Raw genomic sequence first — 20,753 nt, 5'->3', positions numbered from 1 at the left:
GAAATGAGAAAAGTGCTGTATAAATGTGAAGCCTTTTGCAGATTAAAATCAATATTACTTTAACATTTCAGTGCATGGATGATTTCAACTTAGGTAGCTCAGTAACCTTTTAAAACTACTTCTTTAAATGTCACCATTTAAAATGGAGATTATACACCGCATATTATAAACAGTCATCATTTTGTCCAAGATTGCCAAAGTGTAAGTAGCCTACCACACAGATAGATATCTCCTCCCTCACAGATGGAGAACCTCATCTCTCTCAGATGAAGAACCTCACCTCTCACAGATGGAGAACCTTATCTCTCACCTCTCACAGATGGAGAACCTCACCTCTCACAAATGGAAAACCTTACCTCTCACAGATGGAGAACCTTACCTCTCACCTCTCACAGATGGAGAACCTCACCTTTCAACTCTCACAGATGGAGAACCTCACCTTTCAACTCTCACAGATGGTGAACCTCAGCTCTCACTGATGGAGAACCTCAACTCTCACAGATGGAGAACTCCTCTCAGCTCACTGATCAAGCAGTGTCAAGCAGATAACCCCACATCACATTTATGTTTGAGGTTATATCCCAATACATCACGTGTATGTTTGAGGAGATAACAACATATATAATTTATGTTTGAGGTGATATCCCAATACATCACATGTATGTTTGAGGAGATAACAGCATATGGGTCATTCCGTGTCCAATCAGATAAGGTTGTTGCTGCACCGTCTCAGATTTTATTCAAACCTTGTCTATATCAAGAATGGGTTCTAAAACCAAGGCCTGTAAAAATATTTCTGTTCAAATCCAATGTCTTCATATTATTTCAGCCCTTGAAATTACTTTAATTTTACAGCTTGAAAATCACATTGTCTGGTAAACAATGTTTAGGCGTTAATATAATGAAAAGTATGATTCATAGGCAACCTAAACTTTGTAGGGTGGAAGGCAAACGTGTTCTCAATATGACTGAACCATTAAACATTTGTACGGAATTCTCATTGACTTTCTACAAGGCCATAGATTTGAAAAAAAAGTGCAAAAAGTGTGACATTAAGGGTAGTATAAACTTGTTTTTGTATGCATTTGGTGTCAATCATTATTTTTTCTCTACATGCTATACATTTCATTAATGTTGTACCAATATTTGAACTCTCCACATATAATGGGCTTGACGATTTTAAGGATTAAACACACACAAACAGACAGTCACACACACACACACACAAACAAACAAAGAAACACACACACACACACAGCCTTTCTCCCTGGTGTAGGCTTGTCATGTTTCTGTATAACTGATCCAAGTGATGCTGTTTTGTGGATAGGAATTCTGAGTAGTGGAATGAACTGTAGACCCTCCAGATACAAGAAGAAGACTTTTGATTTTGTTACATTTTTTATCAACTCAATTTGATTACCTCAGAGAAAAACGAGCCTGCCTTGTCCAAATATCACATGTTTGAGGAGTTATCTCCAAATATCACATGTTTGGGGAGTTATCTCCCAACATCACATGCATGTTTGAGGAGTTATCTCCAAATATCACATTTATGTTTGAGGAGTTATCTCCCAACATCACATGTATATATGTTTGAGGAGTTTTCTCCAAATATCACATTTATGTTTGAGGAGTTATCTCCAAATATCAAATGTATGTTTGTGGAGTTATCTCCAAATATCACATTTATGTTTGAGGAGTTATCTCCCAATATCACATGTATGTATGTTTGAGGAGTTATCTCCAAATATCACATGTATATATGTTTGAGGAGTTGTCTCCAAATATCACATGTTTGAGGAGATGTCTCCAAATATCACATGTATATATGTTTGAGGAGACGTCTCCAAATATCACATGTGTATATATGTTTGAGGAGATGTCTCCAAATATCACATGTATATATGTTTGAGGAGTTGTCTCCAAATATCACATAATATCACATGTATATATGTTTGAGGAGTTGTCTCCAAATATCACATGCATGTTGGCCTGCATGTCCCCTCTTTGCTGCATTTTGATCAGTTTATTAACAGTATTGGAACACTTTGAATGCTATACTTTATATACTTATCATTTAAATACAACAGTGTTGGTTAGTGTGGTTTCCCCTTCAATGTAAAATGCTTTAGGTGCCTTAAAAAGCATTATATCGGAACGTCACCTATTACCGCCCGTCCCCTATTTATGCCCTCTTACATGTATGTGTCACTTAATATTCATTTCTATACAAACCAAGACGGCGGATTCCTAAAGACACGCAAGCACCCACACCATAAGTGTATCTAAATACCAAAAATGACATTTTACCGTGACTGGAGGAGCTGTAAACAGTCTTGTAAGGCTGCGTGTCAAATCCACTTGGAGCTCCAGTGGAATTTTGACTGCGATGAGAATTCTCGGTCTAACCGTTGATGTGCTGTGTGAAAGGGTGGAAATAGGCACCCACCAGCCCAGCACTGAACTCCGAGCGTGGTAAACAAAATGGGATATTTCAAACAGTAAAAGCCCCGGTAAGAACCAAACCAGATTTTGTTCAAATCTACACACCTATGGCTAAAATGTAAGGTTCATTTATCAAATGTTATTTTGAAGTATTAAAAAACATTGTTGTTTCAGAATGTTTGAACAGAAGGGGCGGTAATTGCTGCTTTTACAATATAGATGTTGTTATTGGATATGTGTTTTTGTCTTCCTTTGCTGTGAGAGGTACTCTGTGTGTGTGTGTGTGTGTGTGTGTGTGTGTTTGTGCATGTGTGTGTATTTGTGTGTTTCTCTTGTGCGTGTGTGTGTGTGTGTGTACATTTGTGCGTGTCTCTGTGTGTGTGTGTGTGTGTGTGTGTGTGTGTGTGTGTGTGTGTGTGTGTGTGCATGTGTGTGGAAGATGATGGCAGTGACAGTGTCACAGGCGTAGACTCCATCTATAACCAGAGGCACTGTGTGACATTTAACAAACTTCCTATACTCTGCTACCTGGAAAATAACTGAAACCACCAGTTAACATTTAACAGATTACATAATAAATGTCTGTGTTTCTAAAAAAAGAATGCACGCCAATGATAAAAAAAAATAATTTCACAACTGCTCTATCCAACATACCATATCCCAGGGTTGGGAAGGTGTGTAATTGCTACTTCTCTTTCCCATGAATCAATAAAAGGCACGAGTAGAAAGAGCAGAATAGAAGAGGCAAGAACATCTCTGAAATGGAACGGGGGACTGCAGGAAAGCAAACACACACACAAACATACACACACACACACACACAAACAGAGAGCTCACACACACACAAACACACACACACACAAACAAACAGCTCACAGCAGACCATTAAAACACAAGGTAGCACGCTAGTGCCACAAACATGTCTGCAGTCACAGAGATTGAACAACAACACACTATCATCTGTGTAATGGGACCCTCAGGCAAGAACACACTATCATCTGCGTAATGAGACCCTCAGGCAATGCATGTCTCGGAGTTCTTTGACCGTTAGAAGAAACCACACAATGTGTTCCACTGACCGATAAACCCGAGACAACTATGCTGTTTACAACGTATCAGTGTTATGACCATGTAACTGCAGTTTTTGCCATGTTCTAACAGGGTCATCCCTATGTTCCCCGGGTCCTATGTTCCACGGGTCCTATGTTCCCCGCTCGGGGTTAGGGTTAAGGTTAGGATTATGGTTGTGGTTAGGGTTTTAAAAAAGGGTCCTCAACCCGTAACACACAGACACACACTTGGTAGCACACACACTGCGCTCTCCTCAACCCGTAACACACACACACACACTTGGTGGCACACACACTGCGCTCTCCTCCCTCCGTAACACACACACACTTGGTAGGACACACACTGCGCTCTCCTCAACCCGTAACACACACACACACTTGGTAGCACACACACTGCGCTCTCCTCCCACTTGGTAGCACACACACACTTGGTAGCACACACACTGCGCTCTCCTCAACCCGTAACACACACACACACACGGTAGCACACACACTGCCCTCTCCTCCCTCTGTAACATACAGTATGCCACTTGGTAGCACACACACTGCGCTCTCCTCCCTCCGTAACACACACACACACACACTTGGTATCACACACACTGCGCTCTCCTCCCTCCGTAACACACACACACACTTGGTAGCACACACACTGCCCTCTCCTCCCGCTGTAATGCATGTCGCTTGGTATCACACACACTGCGCATCAGTTGTGCCATGTGGAGATACCGCACACAGGATGCGGTTCAGCACACACACAAAAATAACTACTGTAATGTAGCCCAAATGAATAATCAGTTATACATTATTTTGTTTGTGTGTGTTTGTGTGTGTGTGTGTGTGTGTGTGTATATGTGTGTGTTAGAGAGCAAAAGAGAAAAAGAAAGAGTGATGAGGAGAGGGAGAAGAAAGACAAAATGGAGATTGATACAGAAGAAGGGAGAGAGGGAGGGAGGGAGAGAGATGGTTATGAATGCTTTTGTCCAAATTGACTTACGGATCAAGAGAGCAAGAGTAAAAAGAACAGAAGGACCAGAAGGGAACAAAAGAGAAGAAAAGAGAAAGGTGAGCACAAGGAGGAGAGGAAGGGAGGAGAGAAGGAGTGAGGGAGTAGTGTAGGGAAAGGCAGGAGGGAGGGAGAGAGAGAGGGAGTGAGGGAGTAGTGTAGGGAAAGGCAGGAGGGAGGGAGAGAGAGAGGGAGTGAGGGAGTAGTGTAGGGAAAGGCAGGAGGGAGAGAGAGAGAGAGGGAGTGAGGGAGTAGTGTAGGGAAAGGCAGGAGGGAGAGAGAGAGAGAGGGAGTGAGGGAGTAGTGTAGGGAAAGGCAGGAGGGAGAGAGAGAGAGAGGGAGTGAGGGAGTAGTGTAGGAAAAGGCAGGAGGGAGGGAGTGAGGGAGAGAGTGTAAGTGGGGGGGGTGTGGTCTGGACATCTGTGACTGGCTTAAGCGAGCTGTGGCATGGAGTGTCCTCTCTGCACAGAGCATCTAGACTTCAGCTGTGCGTGGAGTGTCCTCTCTGCACAGAGCATCTAGACTTCAGCTGTGCGTGGAGTGTCCTCTCTGCACAGAGCATCTAGACTTCAGACTGACGACAGCTGTGCCGTGGAGTGCCGTCTCCTCACCCAGGCTCCTCTCGGCTCGAAGGGCTCGGTGAGCGGAGATGTGGAAGCGGCGTGTGGGTGCGAGCCATTGCTGTCACTCAGATGGAGAGGAAGCGTATGTGAACCCCCTGCAGGGAGCGTGAGAGGTGGCCCACAGAGCTGTGTAATGAGGTGGAAGTTGACGAGGAAATAATCGCCGCCAGGTAAGCGGTCCTCTGGACTTATTCTCTCCTGACCTGTGCCACTTTCAGCCGTGCTTGTCAGGTCTGAACTATAGGGCTCTAGCATCCGAGTCATGGGCAGCATAAATAAGTCATCCATCCGGCCAAAACAAAGTCATTCTCAGCCCAGTGCACTGCAAAGTGACTACAGTCAGCTTTCTCGAAAACATCACTTTAGTGGGTCGGCTGCATTTCCAGAGAATTTGCCAGAACTCTGGTGGCTCTTGTTTGTTTGTTTGTTTATTTTTTAAAAGTAAATATATCATTATATTGATGAGATGTTTAAAAGTGCTTGTTTAATTTAACTTATTGCTTCAACATCTGCATGACTCAAAATCTGACTTTCATGGTTTGAAACAGCAGGCATTTGTTCTGTTTGCAGTCAACATGTACAACATATTTAAAATATATCAGGATCAGGTCTTCACTTTGCTCCTATTTGTGCCATGGCTGTAAAGTTATCTTTGTCACACTCAGGTAAATTATTCTGATTAGAAACTTGACAAAATCAATATATCCTCACATAACATCAGTTCAAATAAGTGGGATAATTGCCTTCACTGATGTACAACTCTTCTTCTAATTGGTTTACGTCTTGTGGTAGACTGTATGAGAGAAGTTATTGGTATGACTTTGGCTTAGTGGTTTTGCAGGCGTCTCGTCTGCACCTTGAAGAGAGGAGGCGTACATGTGCTAATTGGATTGATCCCTCCATAGAGTAGCTTCACTGGATGTCTCTTCCCAAATTCAAACAATCCACACAAATGAGTTTGACCTGTCTTTGTGAACAAGGGCCAAATTAGAAGCCAACATGCAAGTTCTGAGTCCCAGACGGCTTCATCTGTGAGGAATGATAATGGGAGACTGTTGCTTCACCTTGTTCCTATGACTCATCCGCAAGCAGCAGGAGGGCATCCACTCTATATGCACATCAGAGTGACCATCATTACACTGTTAGAGATGGGGAATCACAATATCAAAATGGCTTTGATGAGTGGAGTTTCTTTTATAAAAACTTATAAACTTAACAGTTAAATAACTGAGCTGTGAATATGAGAATGTAGAATGTCTTAATGCTTCCAAATGTAAACATGGGTTGTTTAGCTAGGAAAGACACTCTGTTAAGGGCCTCAGTCACACCAAATATTCAATAAATATGAAAAAGTCTTAGATCCTTGATTTGAAAACTTTCCTCCTTCATATTTACAGTACCTCATCTTCATCTTCAGTCTCATTCTCTAGTCTGTGCACACATCTTCAATTTCAGTCTCATCCTGGAGTCTGTGCACACATCTTCAATTTCAGTCTCATCCTGGAGTCTGTGCTGAAATCTTCATCTTCAGTCTCATCCTCTAGTCTGTGCACACATCTTCAGTATGTTCTCTTTACAATCTTAACATTAGGAGCCAGTTTCCTGTATGTGCATTAAACCTAGTCGTGGATTAAACGATTTTTTTTCAATGGAGATTGTCATCAGAGTTCTCGTTCAGCCCTGGACAAGACATACAAGAAACTAGCCCGAGGGTTTCACCCTCAATGACTTCAGATTAGATGGATTCAATTATGGAATACCATAACCATATTGTCACTATACAATTCATGACTTTGCCCTCAATATGAAGGCACAACATGTTTCTGCACTAAGAATACAAAACATTCCCTTCTAAATGAGAGACAGAACTGGATAGTCAACATTTACATGACCATATATGGTCTGTATGGTCTGGTTTCCTGTCGGACTAACTCTTAACCCTCCTCTCCTAAACTGCAGGATGTCACCTGAGTCCAACTGCTCCTCCGTTGCCGTGACGACTGGCGAGGCTGGCCTCCAGGGTTGTGTTCCAGAGCTGATGTGCAACGGCAGCCAGTGGGCGAACGCCAGCGGTGTGGTCCCCGACGCGTGCCTGAGCCTGGACCAGTACCTGGAGCGCTACCTGGGGCCACGGCGCTCTGCGGACTTCCTCCCCGTCTGCGTGGCCTACCTGACCATCTTCCTCGTGGGCGTCCTGGGCAACGTGATCACCTGCATCGTCATCACCTGCAACCGGGTGATGCGCACCCCCACCAACTACTACCTGTTCAGCCTGGCCGTGTCGGACCTGCTGGTGCTGCTGCTGGGGCTGCCTCTGGAGCTGTACGAGATGTGGAGGAACTACCCCTTCCTGCTGGGCAGGGGCGGCTGCTACTTCAAGACCTTCCTGTTCGAGACGGTCTGCTTTGCCTCCATCCTCAACGTGACGGCGCTCAGCGTGGAGCGCTACATCGCCGTGGTGCACCCTCTGCGGGCCAAGTACGTGGTGACGCGTGCCCACGCCAAGCGGGTGATCCTCAGCATCTGGTCGGCGTCGGTGCTGTGCGCCGTTCCCAACACCAGCCTGCACGGCATCCTGACGCTGCCGCCGGGCTCGGGTGCCGCCGGCATCGCCGAGTCGGCCATCTGCACGCTGGTGCATCCGCGCTGGGTGTACAACCTGCTGATCCAGGTGACCACACTGCTGTTCTTCCTGCTGCCCATGCTGACGCTCAGCGTGCTCTACCTGCTCATCGGGCTGCGGCTGCACCGGGAGAAGATGCTGCAGGCGCTCGAGGACAAGTTCAGCCGCGGACGCCGGAGCGGCTCACCTACGCCCATGCACACGCGCGCGCAGCAGCAGAGGGCACGCCGACGGCAGGTCACTAAGATGCTGTGTGAGTAGCACGCACACACACACACACACACATATATATGCGCACACACACACACACATATGCACACACACACACAGACACATACACACACACACATATATATATCCTTAAGGCATGCAGAAATCCAGTGGGAAACGCTAGAGTCATCAGGTGGGAAAGACAGGTAAAGTTGAGTGTCGTCTGCATAACAGTGATAGTCAAATCCATGGGAGCGAATGGTCTCACCTAAGGAAGTGGTGTAAATAGAGAAAAGCAAGGGTCCTAATACTGATCCCTGAGGCACACCTGTGGTGAGGTCATGAGACTTTGATACCTGTCCCTGCCAAGACACGTTGAAAGAACGCCCTTTAAGGTAAGATAGATAGAGTACTTTATTCATTCCCAAAGGGAAATTATGGTGTTACAGCAACAATTGCAACAATTGGATATAGTCTCTGTTGAAGAGGTTGTAAACGGCATTGTCTCTCAGCATTTTTCTCTCACGGCACAAAGGGGAGTTGTAAATAGTTATGGCAGTGGGCAGGAATGATTTTCTATAACGGTCCTTGTTACAACAAAGTTGAAGCAACCTCCAGCTGAAAACACTCTGATGTCTGACCAGTAGTTCGTTCAGTGGATATGAGGTGTCCATAATGTTAAGGAGCTTTTACAACATCCTTCTCTCAACAACTAACTCTAGAGGTTCAAGTGTACTTCCAATTACAGAGCTCTTTTACAAAGCTCAACTTGTTGAGTTTTTTGTTGTTATTTGCCCTGATACTGGTGCCCCAACAGATGGCTGCAAAGAAACAGCAGGTACAACATGTTCAACATCCTGCTGCTCACATTAACTCATTGAATGCCAAGCTGTTTTCGGGAGCTTTGTCCTAGAGCAGGGTTTCTCAAACTTTTTCAGACGAAGGCCCACTTAGCCAATAAAAAAGAAATGCACGGACCACCTAGCTAAAAAAAAAAAAAAGATTAGACCTACTATTAGCCTACACAATAGGCCTACTCACTGAACCACCTTGCTTATTGTCTTTGCACTATTTTGTCAGAGGATTCATATGATTTAAACTGGCTTATCTTACATAGACAGTGTTGCAGAACTGTTTGGATTGACATATAAATTGGTTCAATATTGCAAACAACTCATCTATATTATATTTTACCACGTCTGCTCGCGGACCACTTGGGTCAGCTTGCGGACCACCAGTGATCCCCGGACCACACTTTGAGAAACACTGTCCTAGAGTGCCAGCAATCTAGACCATTGTTGATGATTTTTGTACAGCCACAGCATATTCTGTGTTATAGCTATGAACACATACAATAGCTCGATTAAAAGGTGAGACTTTAAGCTCTCGGTGGGTGCAAACCGTGTATTTCTACACGCCTCTGTTCCTGAGAAATCCCAAGCTAAACAGTGGTTAGTTTTCATCAAAATCGCTGTTTTTTGCTAGAAATGGAGATATAACGTCTTTCATGAAATATGAAGTGTTGCCTGTTACTTACTTGTGTAAACTTTCCAGGAAGTGATCAGCGAGACCTGGCGAGACTGCCACCTAGTGATAGACCCACGAAAATGCCCTGGTTTTGACCTGACGTGCATGTGTCACTGATTCGACCCAAAGCGGCAACCGAGTTATGATAAAATGTCCAGATAAAATGTCCAGATTGTGCGTATTCATGAGTTTCACGATCGTCATATATTTCATTTCCATTCATCACAGAGTTCCCAAAATCACATATAGGTGTGTTAGAGTGTCTAGTTTTGTAATTAAAAAAAAAAAGCTAAAAACGTAATATTAAGTTTTTGGCACTCAACGCATGTCAGTGAGTTAAAAGACCTACTGTAAGCTTGTCAGTGAGTTAAAAGACCTACTGTAAGCTTGTCAGTGAGTTAAAAGACCTACTGTAAGCTTGTCAGTGAGTTAAAAGACCTACTGTAAGCATGTCAGTGAGTTAAAAGACCTACTGTAAGCTTGTCAGTGAGTTAAAAGACCTACTGTAAGCATGTCAGTGAGTTTAAAAGACCTACTGTAAGCATGTCAGTGAGTTAAAAGACCTACTGTAAGCATGTCATTGAGTTAAAAGACCTACTGTAAGCTTGTCAGTGAGTTAAAAGACCTACTGTAAGCATGTCAGTGAGTTACAGTAAAAGACCTACTGTAAGCTTCCTCCAGAAGTGTAGTCTGCTCTGTCCCTTCAGTGTTGCACCTCCAGTCCAGTTTGTTATTCAGATGTAAACCCAGATATTTGTAGTTTTCCACTACTTCCACCTCTTTCCCCATGATGGAGACAGTGTTCAACTTTGTCCTAGCCCTCCTAAAGTCTACTATCATCTCTTTGGTCTTGGCCACATTTAAAAGTAGGTGGTTGTTTCCACACCACGCCACAAAGCTGTTCACCAGTTCTCTATACTCAGCCTCCTCCCCATCCTTCACACACCTCACAACTGAGTCATCAGAGTATTGCAGATGACAGGCTAAGTGGTATGAATCACTCTTAAGTGGACAAGTCTAGGCCACAGGAGAGAGAGAGAGTCAGAGGGAGAACTGTCCAAGTACGTGATTGTCAAGAAGTGACCCAGTGCCAAACACACATAGACACACACACACACACACACACACAAAGAGGCACTCGGTGGGTGATTTTCCACCATATTACCGTCCTAGATTTGAATTAACAGTTATTAGTGTGTTGATACTCATATGGTGCATGTGCATGTGGCTTCTCTCCTCGGTCCTCGGTCCGCCAGCTTGTGCCCCGGAAAACGTTCAAAGCTTGACGTCATCAAGGATGTCTCATTTGTCTATGTATCCCGCGTGGAAGCGTTTTCAGTCGTTAATTTCTGCAATCATTGGTCCAGGCTACAAAAGTTCCCTCCCACGTCTGTCAACTTTTGGTTTCAAACAAGTTTGTAGCGACAATAAATAAGTATAGACCAAAAAAATGCTTATATGCTTAAGTTATCATGAACTACCATGCAAACTTAGGTGATGCCTTTTTTGTTCACGTGTATTTAAATATTCATGTCTCAAAAACCATCAAACATTACCTCATAATCAGGGTCGTCAAGTGGAAATACTCCATGTTCATATGATTTTTTTAAGCTTTGGTGCATGTAAGTTCATATTCTTTGCAATTTGCGTGCAAAAAGGTCTGTTTATTCTAGCCGAAGAGGTGATGCACCGCATCATCAGTAATTGACGTCTCTTAAAAGTCATGCGTAAGTGAGCATGACGTCTCATTTCTCATCTCTGCCTCTCTCCTATCGTCCCTTCCTTGTTTCCTTCACAAAGTTAATTAAGAGGAGGAAGAGGAGGAAGGGAGGATGGACACAAACACAAATAGTCCTGACTGGAACTAGAATCTGATGTAATTTATTTCTTGAAGTGGTACTTTTTTTTAATCACCCCAGGTTGAAGCGATGGCTTTTTTTTTTAACCGCCCGATGTTAAAGCAGTACCTTTTTTTTAACCACCATATGTTGAAGTGACGCTTTCAGCTCATAATTTCATGTTGTGATGAAATTATTTCTAGCAGTCCAGATCTTTCATTCGAGACATCCCATGGAGAGTGGGGTCCGAGCAAGAAGCTGAGAGAAATGGAAAATTTCATAATGTTTTGGTTCGACACTGTACTAAATTATAACATTTCAAATTAGAGTCTAATGCTCTTGCTTTTACACCATACTGTTCTCATCCTCGGTAGCGTGGTATAGACCATCCAACTCTACCCAGACGGCCAGGGAAGTGGGTCTGTGAGAGTTTGTTTGCGTTTGTGATTGTGTAACGCTGCCACAGTTTAATCCAATTACATGGCAGCTGGGCCCTTGGGGGCGTTAATTATCTGTGCGAGATGAACTTTGCCTCTTGACTGCACAGTCAAGGTAGCTACAGACAATAGCCTAACCAAGAACAAAAAAGATTGACTGCATACTTCTGTTCAACTGAATTATTTACCTCAGCCATGTCGGCTGAATCCACAGGGGAAGGCTGGCAGTAATCCAGCATAAAGAAACCTGAGGCCGCTATCAGGGCAGGGCCATGTAATCCACCTCAGCATCCATCAAGTTGGTTTTTGTTGCACACACACACATACACACACACACACACACAGGCACAAACACACACACTCACAGACACACGTACACACACACAGACACACGTACATACACACACACAGGCACAAACACACACACAGATACACACACACACGTACACACACACACACACACACAGATACACACACACACACACAGGCCAGCACACACACACATGACTTATGACACAGTGAAGTATGCACACACACACATTTTCACATTTATGTTAATATTAAGTGCTTGTCCATTCGCATGCTGAGAGATGCGGCTCTGGGCTCTTTTTAAGGCTATTTCAATTATTTTGAAATAGCCTTAATAATAAAAATACATTCAATTGAATTTAAATATCACCTCATTCATATTTAGCAAATGTATTAACATACTAATAAATAAGAAGATTTTATTTAAATAACCACATTGGACCACTGGCATAGGACTGTAGATGAATACCAATACAATGTCAGTCCTCTGTTTAAACCATGATGAATGTGGCCTTTCACTGTGTTTATTTTCATGGAGTTCACAGTTCTGTAATCCACACATTAAAGGAGAAGTTCGGTGTGAAATTGACCTTAGCTGTACTGAAAGATGTTGCCGAGTACTTACATGTGTCCAATAGGCACCTTCGCTTACCCCCTAGCATTCCGAATTACGCCGTTTTTAGCCAAGTAGCTGTGGGGGGCATAGCGTAGCCTATGCAGCTAAATCACTATTTTTACACAATTAAAAGGGTTCCAAAACCCTCAGAAGTCTACCAATGCAGTGTGGAGTTACTTGGAACCTTTTTAATGGTGTAAAAATAGCGATTTAGTTGCATAGGCTACGCTATGCCCCCACAGCTACTCGGCTAAAAACGGCGTAATTTGGAATGCTAGGGGGTGAGCGAAGGTGCCTATTGGACACATGTGAGTACTCGGCAACATCTTTCAGTACAGCTAAGGTCAATTTCACACCGAACTTCTCCTTTAAGCCCCACCTCAGCCAGCCTGAGCCCCCTAGTAGCAGGCGAGACAACAGCACGGCACGGCACGTACAACAGTATATAATATACTGTTGAAGTAGGTCTACTGTTTTTTTTTTAGCTACACCTATTAACATTGTGTATTATTACACAATAGGCATACTCACTGAACAACCTTGCTTATTGTCTTGGCACCTTGCTTATTGTGTCAGAGGATTCATATGATTTAAACTGGCATAGGTTACATAGACAGTGTTGCAGAACTGTTTGGATTTACATACAAGTTGGTTCAATATTGCAAACAACTAATTTATATTTTACCACGTCTGCCCACGGACCACTTGGAATAGCTTGCAGAGACAGCAGGACAATGTGCTGGAAACAGCAAAGGCTTGTTGTTGGTCAGGAGTTAGCCCGTGTCCCATATCTTTGATGATGATCCTCTTGGGGATCAATAAAGTATCTATCTATCTATCTATCTATCTATCATTTATTTCCTTCTCGTTCTCTCCCTGCACCTCAGTTGGCAGCCAGCAAACAAAGCTCAGTAGCCTGGTGCTGCCATTCCACAGGCAAGATACAGACTAGTCGTAAACCAGAGGAGAGGAACGGAGTCTTTGTGTCATTTAACATTTCTTAGCCCCCGAGATGACACAAAACAGACTGATGGAAAATAAAAAAGACAGTCCACGTGTCCGATAATAACATTCCTACCCCTTGAGATGACAAACGTTCAGTCCTGTTGAGACTGTCTGTGTTGTTTTCCACAACCTCTAGTCTCTGGCAGAAAATCTCTGATAGAACGAATTCCTCAGGCTGTGTCCAACAGTCTAACCTTTCCCCACAGACACATTTGCTTTAGATTTGTTTCTTCACAGTGAACGTGGTTAGTATAACAATGACCAATATGTTAGACAACAGTAAATGCAGTTAGTCAGACCATATATTTATTTTATCTGACTATAGACTAGGTGCGCAAAAGGCTCTTCCTGTACACTCATTTATTTCCATTTATTTAACTGTGGGGCAATTCCACGGAAAATGGACTTTTTGTCACATCCATAACGCCAGTGAAATGCCTTGGCATTTGTATGATTTGAATGATAACATTCATTTTTTGTGCATTTGTTCTCATGTACATTCTTCAGCCAAAAATAGCAAATGCTCAAATTTCATGTAATAATTCACATCATACCATACCATCACATTTTATTAGCGTTATGGATGTTACAAAAAATGTAATTTTCCATGGAATTGCCCTGTGTTGTAACTGTTCACTACGACACTGAATATCTTGTTTGCTCAATAATATCAAGTTTAACACAAATCCTTCTTTATCGTACCGTGCTGATTCACTAGTGCAACACACAACCGGGTCCGTGTAGACACTAATTACATTCAGAACAGCGGCAGGTTCAAACACACCTGGTCAGTGTAGACACTAATTACCTTAACAATAGCGGCAGGTTCAAACACACCTGGTCAGTGTAGACACTAATTACATTAACAATAGCGGCAGGTTCAAACACACCTGGTCCGTGTAGACACTAATTACATTCAGAACAGCGGCAGGTTCAAACACACCTGGCTCCGCACGTAGCCTTTTCTACAAATGTATTTAACTACTGTATGAAAAGTTGTACAAGAAGCGGTATTGTTGCCAACTAGATCTTCACTAATAACTAATAAATGAAGAGCTCTTTTCCAAAACACTGTATAAATCCATTTTTGAAAATATTATGTTTTCAAAGTCATTATTCAAATTCATGTTATTTAATTGCATTTAAGGTAGGCTAATATCAATAAAAGTGCACTTGTGTTGTTTTGATTGAGTAAAGATACAACCCCAAATCAGAAAAAGTTGGGACATTGTGTAAAATGCAATTAAAAACAGAATGTGATAATATATAAATCTCGTAAACACATACTTAACTGGAAAAAGGACATAGACAACAAGTGTTGAAAATGGAAATTTTGACTATTTCATGGAAAATATATGTTCATTTTGAATATGATGCCAGCAACATTTTTTAAAAAATAGTTGGGACTGGGGCATGTTTACCATGCTGTTCACCTCTTCATTTAACAACATTCAGGCAGCTGTGGCCTACTGGTTAGCGCTTCGGACTTGTAACCGGAGGGTTACCGGTTTGAACCCCGACCAGTAGGCACGGCTGAAGTGCCCTTGAGCAAGGCACCTAACCCCTCACTGCTCCCCGAGCGCCGCTGTTGTTGCAGGCAGCTCACTGCTCCGGGATTAGTGTGTGCTTCACCACACTGTGTGCTGAGTGTGTTTCACTAATTCACGGATTGGGATAAATGCAGAGACCAAATTTCCCTCACGGGATCAAAAGAGTATATATACTTATACTTAACATTCTGCATATGTTTAGGAACTGATGAAACCAGTTGCTAGAGTTTTGAGAATGAAATGTTGTCCCATTCCTGCCCGATATAGGATTTCAGTTGCTCAACAGTATGAAGTATTCTTAATCATGTTTTGCATTCCATGATGCACCTAATTTGACAGGTATGGACTGCAGACAGGCCATTGGTCACCTGGACTCTTCTATGGAGAACTACTGTTTAAATATGTGCTGAATTCATTTTAGCATTGTTCTCCTGAAATATTCAAGGTCTTCTCTGAAAAAGACATTGCCTGGATGGCAGTATATGTTGCTCAAAATCTGTGTACATCATTCAGAATTGATTGTGCCTTGCCAGATGTGCAAGATTCCCATAGGCACTAATGTACCTCCACACCGTCATATAAGCTGGGTTTTGAACTGAGCACTACAACATCTTGGATAAGTTGAATAGTTGGATAGGTCCTCTCCTCTTTAGCCCAGAGGAGTCTATGATTTCCAAAAATAATGGCAAATGTTGATTGATCTCACCAAAGGACCTTTTTCCACATTACCCCAGTTTATTTTCATTATTTTTATTTCTGTATAACGTCTAAATACAATTTCCTCTTTTGCATGGTAAGGTTTGTGCTAACATTTGTGAATTGAGTATCAAACTAGTGTTAATTTCGTCAGACGAGACGAGAGGAAATATGTTCGTCAACAACCTTTTTTTTCATGACTAAGACGAGACGATGACGAGACGGCAGTAATGTCCTGAAACACTGACTAAGACTATCTTAAGATGCATTATTGTTGACGAAAAAAGACGAGACTAAAATGTTTTGCATGAAATAAAAACTAAGATAAAATCTCTCTTCATTTTTGTCTACAAAATGAGAAGACAGAATATCTAGCTGTTACGTTTTCAAAATATTCCGAATGAGTTCAGCTTTCCTGTAGGCTAGTCTACGTGCTGTTGCTGCAACCCTGTGGCTGCAACACGAAACTACATGGAACAAGAACACTGGAGATTTTCTGCCAGAGTTAGCAAGCTAACTACCTAAGCTTTATGCCACAATGCTACATACCCAGAAGTTGAAGCTTCTCTCATACAAATTAACATCCCCCAGAATGTCCATACGAAAATGTTCATCATGTAATCTCAACTATTTAACTAGTTAGACTGATGATGCAAAGTTTGCTAGCAAGTAAGCTAATATGGAAAGTTCGCTAGCAAGTTAGCTATGGCTAAGATGGAGAGTCTGTTTGGGGAATGTGTTGTGTTTGGGCGCATATCGCCATCTAGCGAGGCGGAGTAAAACATTAATACTTTGGTCTACGACAGTGTTTCTCAAACTTGTTCAGTTTCAGGACCACTTAACTAACCCTAGCTAAAAAAAAAAAGATTAGACCTACTTCAACAGTAGCCTATAATTAGTCTACACTATAGGCCTACTCACTGAACCACCTTGCTTATTGTCTTTGCACTTTGCTTATTGTGTGGATTCATACTGTATGATTTAAACTGGCATATCTTACATAGACAGTGTTGCAGAACTGTTTTTACATACAAGTTGGTTCAATATTGCAAACAACTCATCTATATTATATTTTACCACGTCTGCTCGCGGACCACTTGGGATAGTTTGCGGACCACCAGTGATTCCCGGACCACACTTTGAGAAACACTGGTCTACGAATATGACAGTGGTCCAGTCAAATCTTTTACTGTCTATGGTCAAATCCCAGCCGAGCTATAACTGTAGCTCGACTTACCTGTGCATGTAAACATACTGACTGACAAAAAATCAGAATGAGTAATTATAACAGACGAGTAGCCCTGTGGACACACAATATTGTTGGAAAATTGAGATGTGTAAAACACTATTTGACTCAAATGGTAATCAGAAATAATTTGTTATAAAAAAAGAATGTGTTGACTAAAACTGACTAAGACTAAGATACCTTTAGTTTTCTTTTGACTAAAACTAGACTAAAATGACGAGACTTTTAGTCGACTAAAACTTGACTAACAAAAATGATATTTGAATGACTAAATATGACAAAGACTAAAAAGGACATTTTGTCACAAGACTAAGACTAAGACTAAATTAAAAATAGGCGACAAAATTAACACTATATCAAACTGTGTTCATAGAAAAGTTTTCCTGAGCCCATACAATGATTTTCATTACAGAAACAGGTCTGGTTTTAATGCAGTGCCATCTGAGGGCCAGAAGAACACGGCCATCCAATATTGTTTTTCAGCTCTATCCCTTGTTTGCAAAGATTTCTGTAGATTCTCTGAATATTTTAATGATATAATGTACTGTAAATTATGAATTCCCTAAATACTTCACAATGTCATGTTAAGAAGCATTATAATTATATTGAAATAAAGAAAAACTCCAAAGTGCTCAGGAATTGTAGAAAAAAGATCTTGAAGGTGCTCTTTGGTGTGGGGAAAAAAACACAAAATGTCATCAAAAGAAAAGGGAGTCCAAGGCACTCTTCTTCAAAAAGTTATAAAAAGCCTTTATTTAAACATGGCTATTTTTTAAGTTAAAAAACATGATCTGGGCAGACACCCACGCGTAGCGGCACAGAGTCTTCTTCTTCAACCTTACCATGCAAAAGAGGAAATTGTATTTAGACGTTATACAGAAATAAAAATAATGAAAATAAACTGGGGTAATGTGGAAAAAGGTCCTTTGGTGAGATCAATCAACATTTGCCATTATTTTTGGAAATCATAGACTCCTCTGGGCTAAAGAGGAGAGGACCTATCCAACTATTCAACTTATCCAAGATGTTGTAGTGCTCAGTTCAAAACCCAGCTTATATGACGGTGTGGAGGTACATTAGTGCCTATGGGAATCTTGCACATCTGGCAAGGCACAATCAATTCTGAATGATGTACACAGATTTTGAGCAACATATACTGCCATCCAGGCAATGTCTTTTTCAGAGAAGACCTTGAATATTTCAGGAGAACAATGCTAAAATGAATTCAGCACATATTTAAACAGTAGTTCTCCATAGAAGAGTCCAGAAGAGTTTTTTAAGTTAAAAAACATAATCTGGGCAGACACCCACACGTAGCGGCACAGAGCCTTCTTCTTCACCCTGACACCCTGTGGGTGTCTGCCCAGATCATGTTTTTTAACTTAAAAAATAGCCATGTTTAAATAAAGGCTTTTTATAACTTTTTGAAGAAGAGTGCCTTGGACTCCCTTTTCTTTTGATGACATTATAATTATATTGTTTCATCATTTGCCCACACAGGTTTACACAGAGTGAAGAACATCTCTTTACTTCTAAGAGACTGTTTTTTTGGAATGCTTTTTTTCATACCAAATCATGATCATGTTGCCAGTTACCTTAATTAGTTGTAAAATATTCCTCATTTTGTTTTCTTTATCATTACACAACTTTTCCAGCATTGTCTTGGCAACGTCCCAACTTTTTTTTAAACATGTTGATATCAAATTCAAAATTAACATCTATTTTCCATGATCATTTTCAACATTTGATATGTTGTCTGCATACTTTTTGCAGCTAAATATGAATTTACGAAATTGGCAGATTATCACATTCTGTTTTTATTTGCATTTTACATGTCACAACTTTTTCTGATTTGGGGTTGTACTCAATATATTTTTCGGTGACTATAGTTAAATCAATTTTGAACGTTTTTCTGCCTTGCTCTTACGTTAAGAAAGAAACAATGTTTACAAGCATGGACGGAACTTGAAAACTCTCTCTGATTGTGACGTAAATGCTGTCAATCAAAAAGAGTTCAGCCCCTTTGACGGTTCCTCCAATCTTGACACAGAGGCTTGGTGTACAGGCCATCCCACTGCCCAATTCACTCCCTGAGACATTGGGCTTCCCTGGAAATGGCGATTTTGGAACGTTTGTCATATAAACGTCTAGATCAGCCCATTCTGAAGTGCCATCGAAAGTCCAGTGAAGCCAAGCTTCTATGGGGTTTTAAACGGATCATGTCATCAGATCAATGTATGAGAACAAAACAATGACAATAGACAACCAGCAAAAAGTTATTGTTGAACAAACAGACAAACAACGAAGTCAAACACTTCCTAGCATACACTAGTTGGAATAGTAATGTAAATATGGTAGTATTTGACCATTTTTTCTGCAATAATTTAGAGATGAAGCCTCTGGTTTACAGTTGTCCTGTTGTTTATGTTTACAGTTGTCCTGGTGGTGGTGTTTGGGATCTGCTGGGCTCCATTCCACACTGACCGGCTCATGTGGAGCTTCATCGACCACTGGACGAGCGACCAGCTGAACATCTTCCAGTATGTGCACGTCGTCTCCGGCGTCTTCTTCTATCTCAGCTCTGCCATCAACCCCGTCCTCTACAACCTCATGTCCAGCCGCTTCCGCCAGATGTTCAAGGAAGTGGTGTGTCAGCGGCGGCGCTCGCAGCGGCCCGTGCCCGGCAGGAAGCAGTCACTCAGCATGACCCGACTCACCCTGCGGAGCACTCTCAGTGACGGCCCACAGTGCAACACCATCGCCCTCGCCAGGGTAGACAACACCATCGCCCTCGCCCTCACCAGGGTAGACAACACCATCGCCCTCGCCAGGGTAGACAACACCAATGCCCTCGCCAGGGTAGACAACACCAATGAATCCACCTTTGCCTGATCAGGCCTTGGCCAATAAAACACCAATGCCCTCGCCAGGGTAGACAACAACAAGCCCTCACCAGGGTAGACAACAGCAATGCCCTCACCAGAGTAGACAACAACAACACCCTCACCAGGGTAAACAACAACATCGCCCAGGGGCCGATTTCCTGCTAACGATCACTCTTAGCGAGCTATGAAGACCCAAAAGTAAACCGTAGCAAAGTTGTTTACCTTTAGAGTCGTGTCCCTTAGGAGTCTTCTTACGAAAAGCTCCTTACGTCCCACGTACAAGGCACTGTCCACCCTGAAGGTGCTGAATTGGTTGACATTGATTGCTCAGAAATCATTTTTTCACTTCACGCGGAGTGGAGGCATGACAGCGTTATGAAAGACATTGCTCAAATATCGCCTCCGGTAACATCACGCTACTTCAGCATGGATTAACTTATTAATAGCATACAATGATAAAAAGTAGAAATTAAAGGAACCGTATGTAGGATTTTGGCCAAAACTGGTACTACAATCACTTTCAAAATACTGTAGAGCGGTGTACACCGCAGATGTGGTAACTAGAGCAGAGCTGGCAACCCAGATGCCGAAACACTACTGACTTTGTGATTACTAGATACGTGGAGGGTGGCGGATCAGGCTAAAACACAAATATGTAAACATCAACATC

At 42.2% G+C, this 20,753-nt stretch overlaps 1 protein-coding gene across 1 annotated transcript; it reads left to right on the top strand.

The window, feature by feature from the left end:
- The first annotated feature begins 289 nt into the window (after positions 1 to 289).
- On the top strand, positions 290 to 20,090 carry LOC143114013 (neuromedin-U receptor 1-like). The gene is made up of 5 exons (XM_076275475.1): positions 290 to 573; positions 5,076 to 5,186; positions 5,243 to 5,311; positions 7,101 to 8,017; positions 19,633 to 20,090. Exons 1-5 carry the CDS (start codon positions 290 to 292, stop codon positions 20,088 to 20,090), a joined length of 1,839 nt encoding a protein of 612 aa, XP_076131590.1.
- The last annotated feature ends 663 nt before the right edge of the window (positions 20,091 to 20,753 follow it).

Source organism: Alosa pseudoharengus, unplaced genomic scaffold (assembly GCF_046254945.1).
Source record: "Alosa pseudoharengus isolate Yale_2024_CS ecotype anadromous, Long Island Sound unplaced genomic scaffold, YU_APseudo_1.1 YU_APseudo_1.1_scf_11, whole genome shotgun sequence".
NCBI lineage: Eukaryota > Metazoa > Chordata > Actinopteri > Clupeiformes > Clupeidae > Alosa > Alosa pseudoharengus.
The sequence above is the reverse complement of the archived record's forward strand: the minus strand, read 5'-3'. Positions and strand labels throughout refer to the sequence as shown.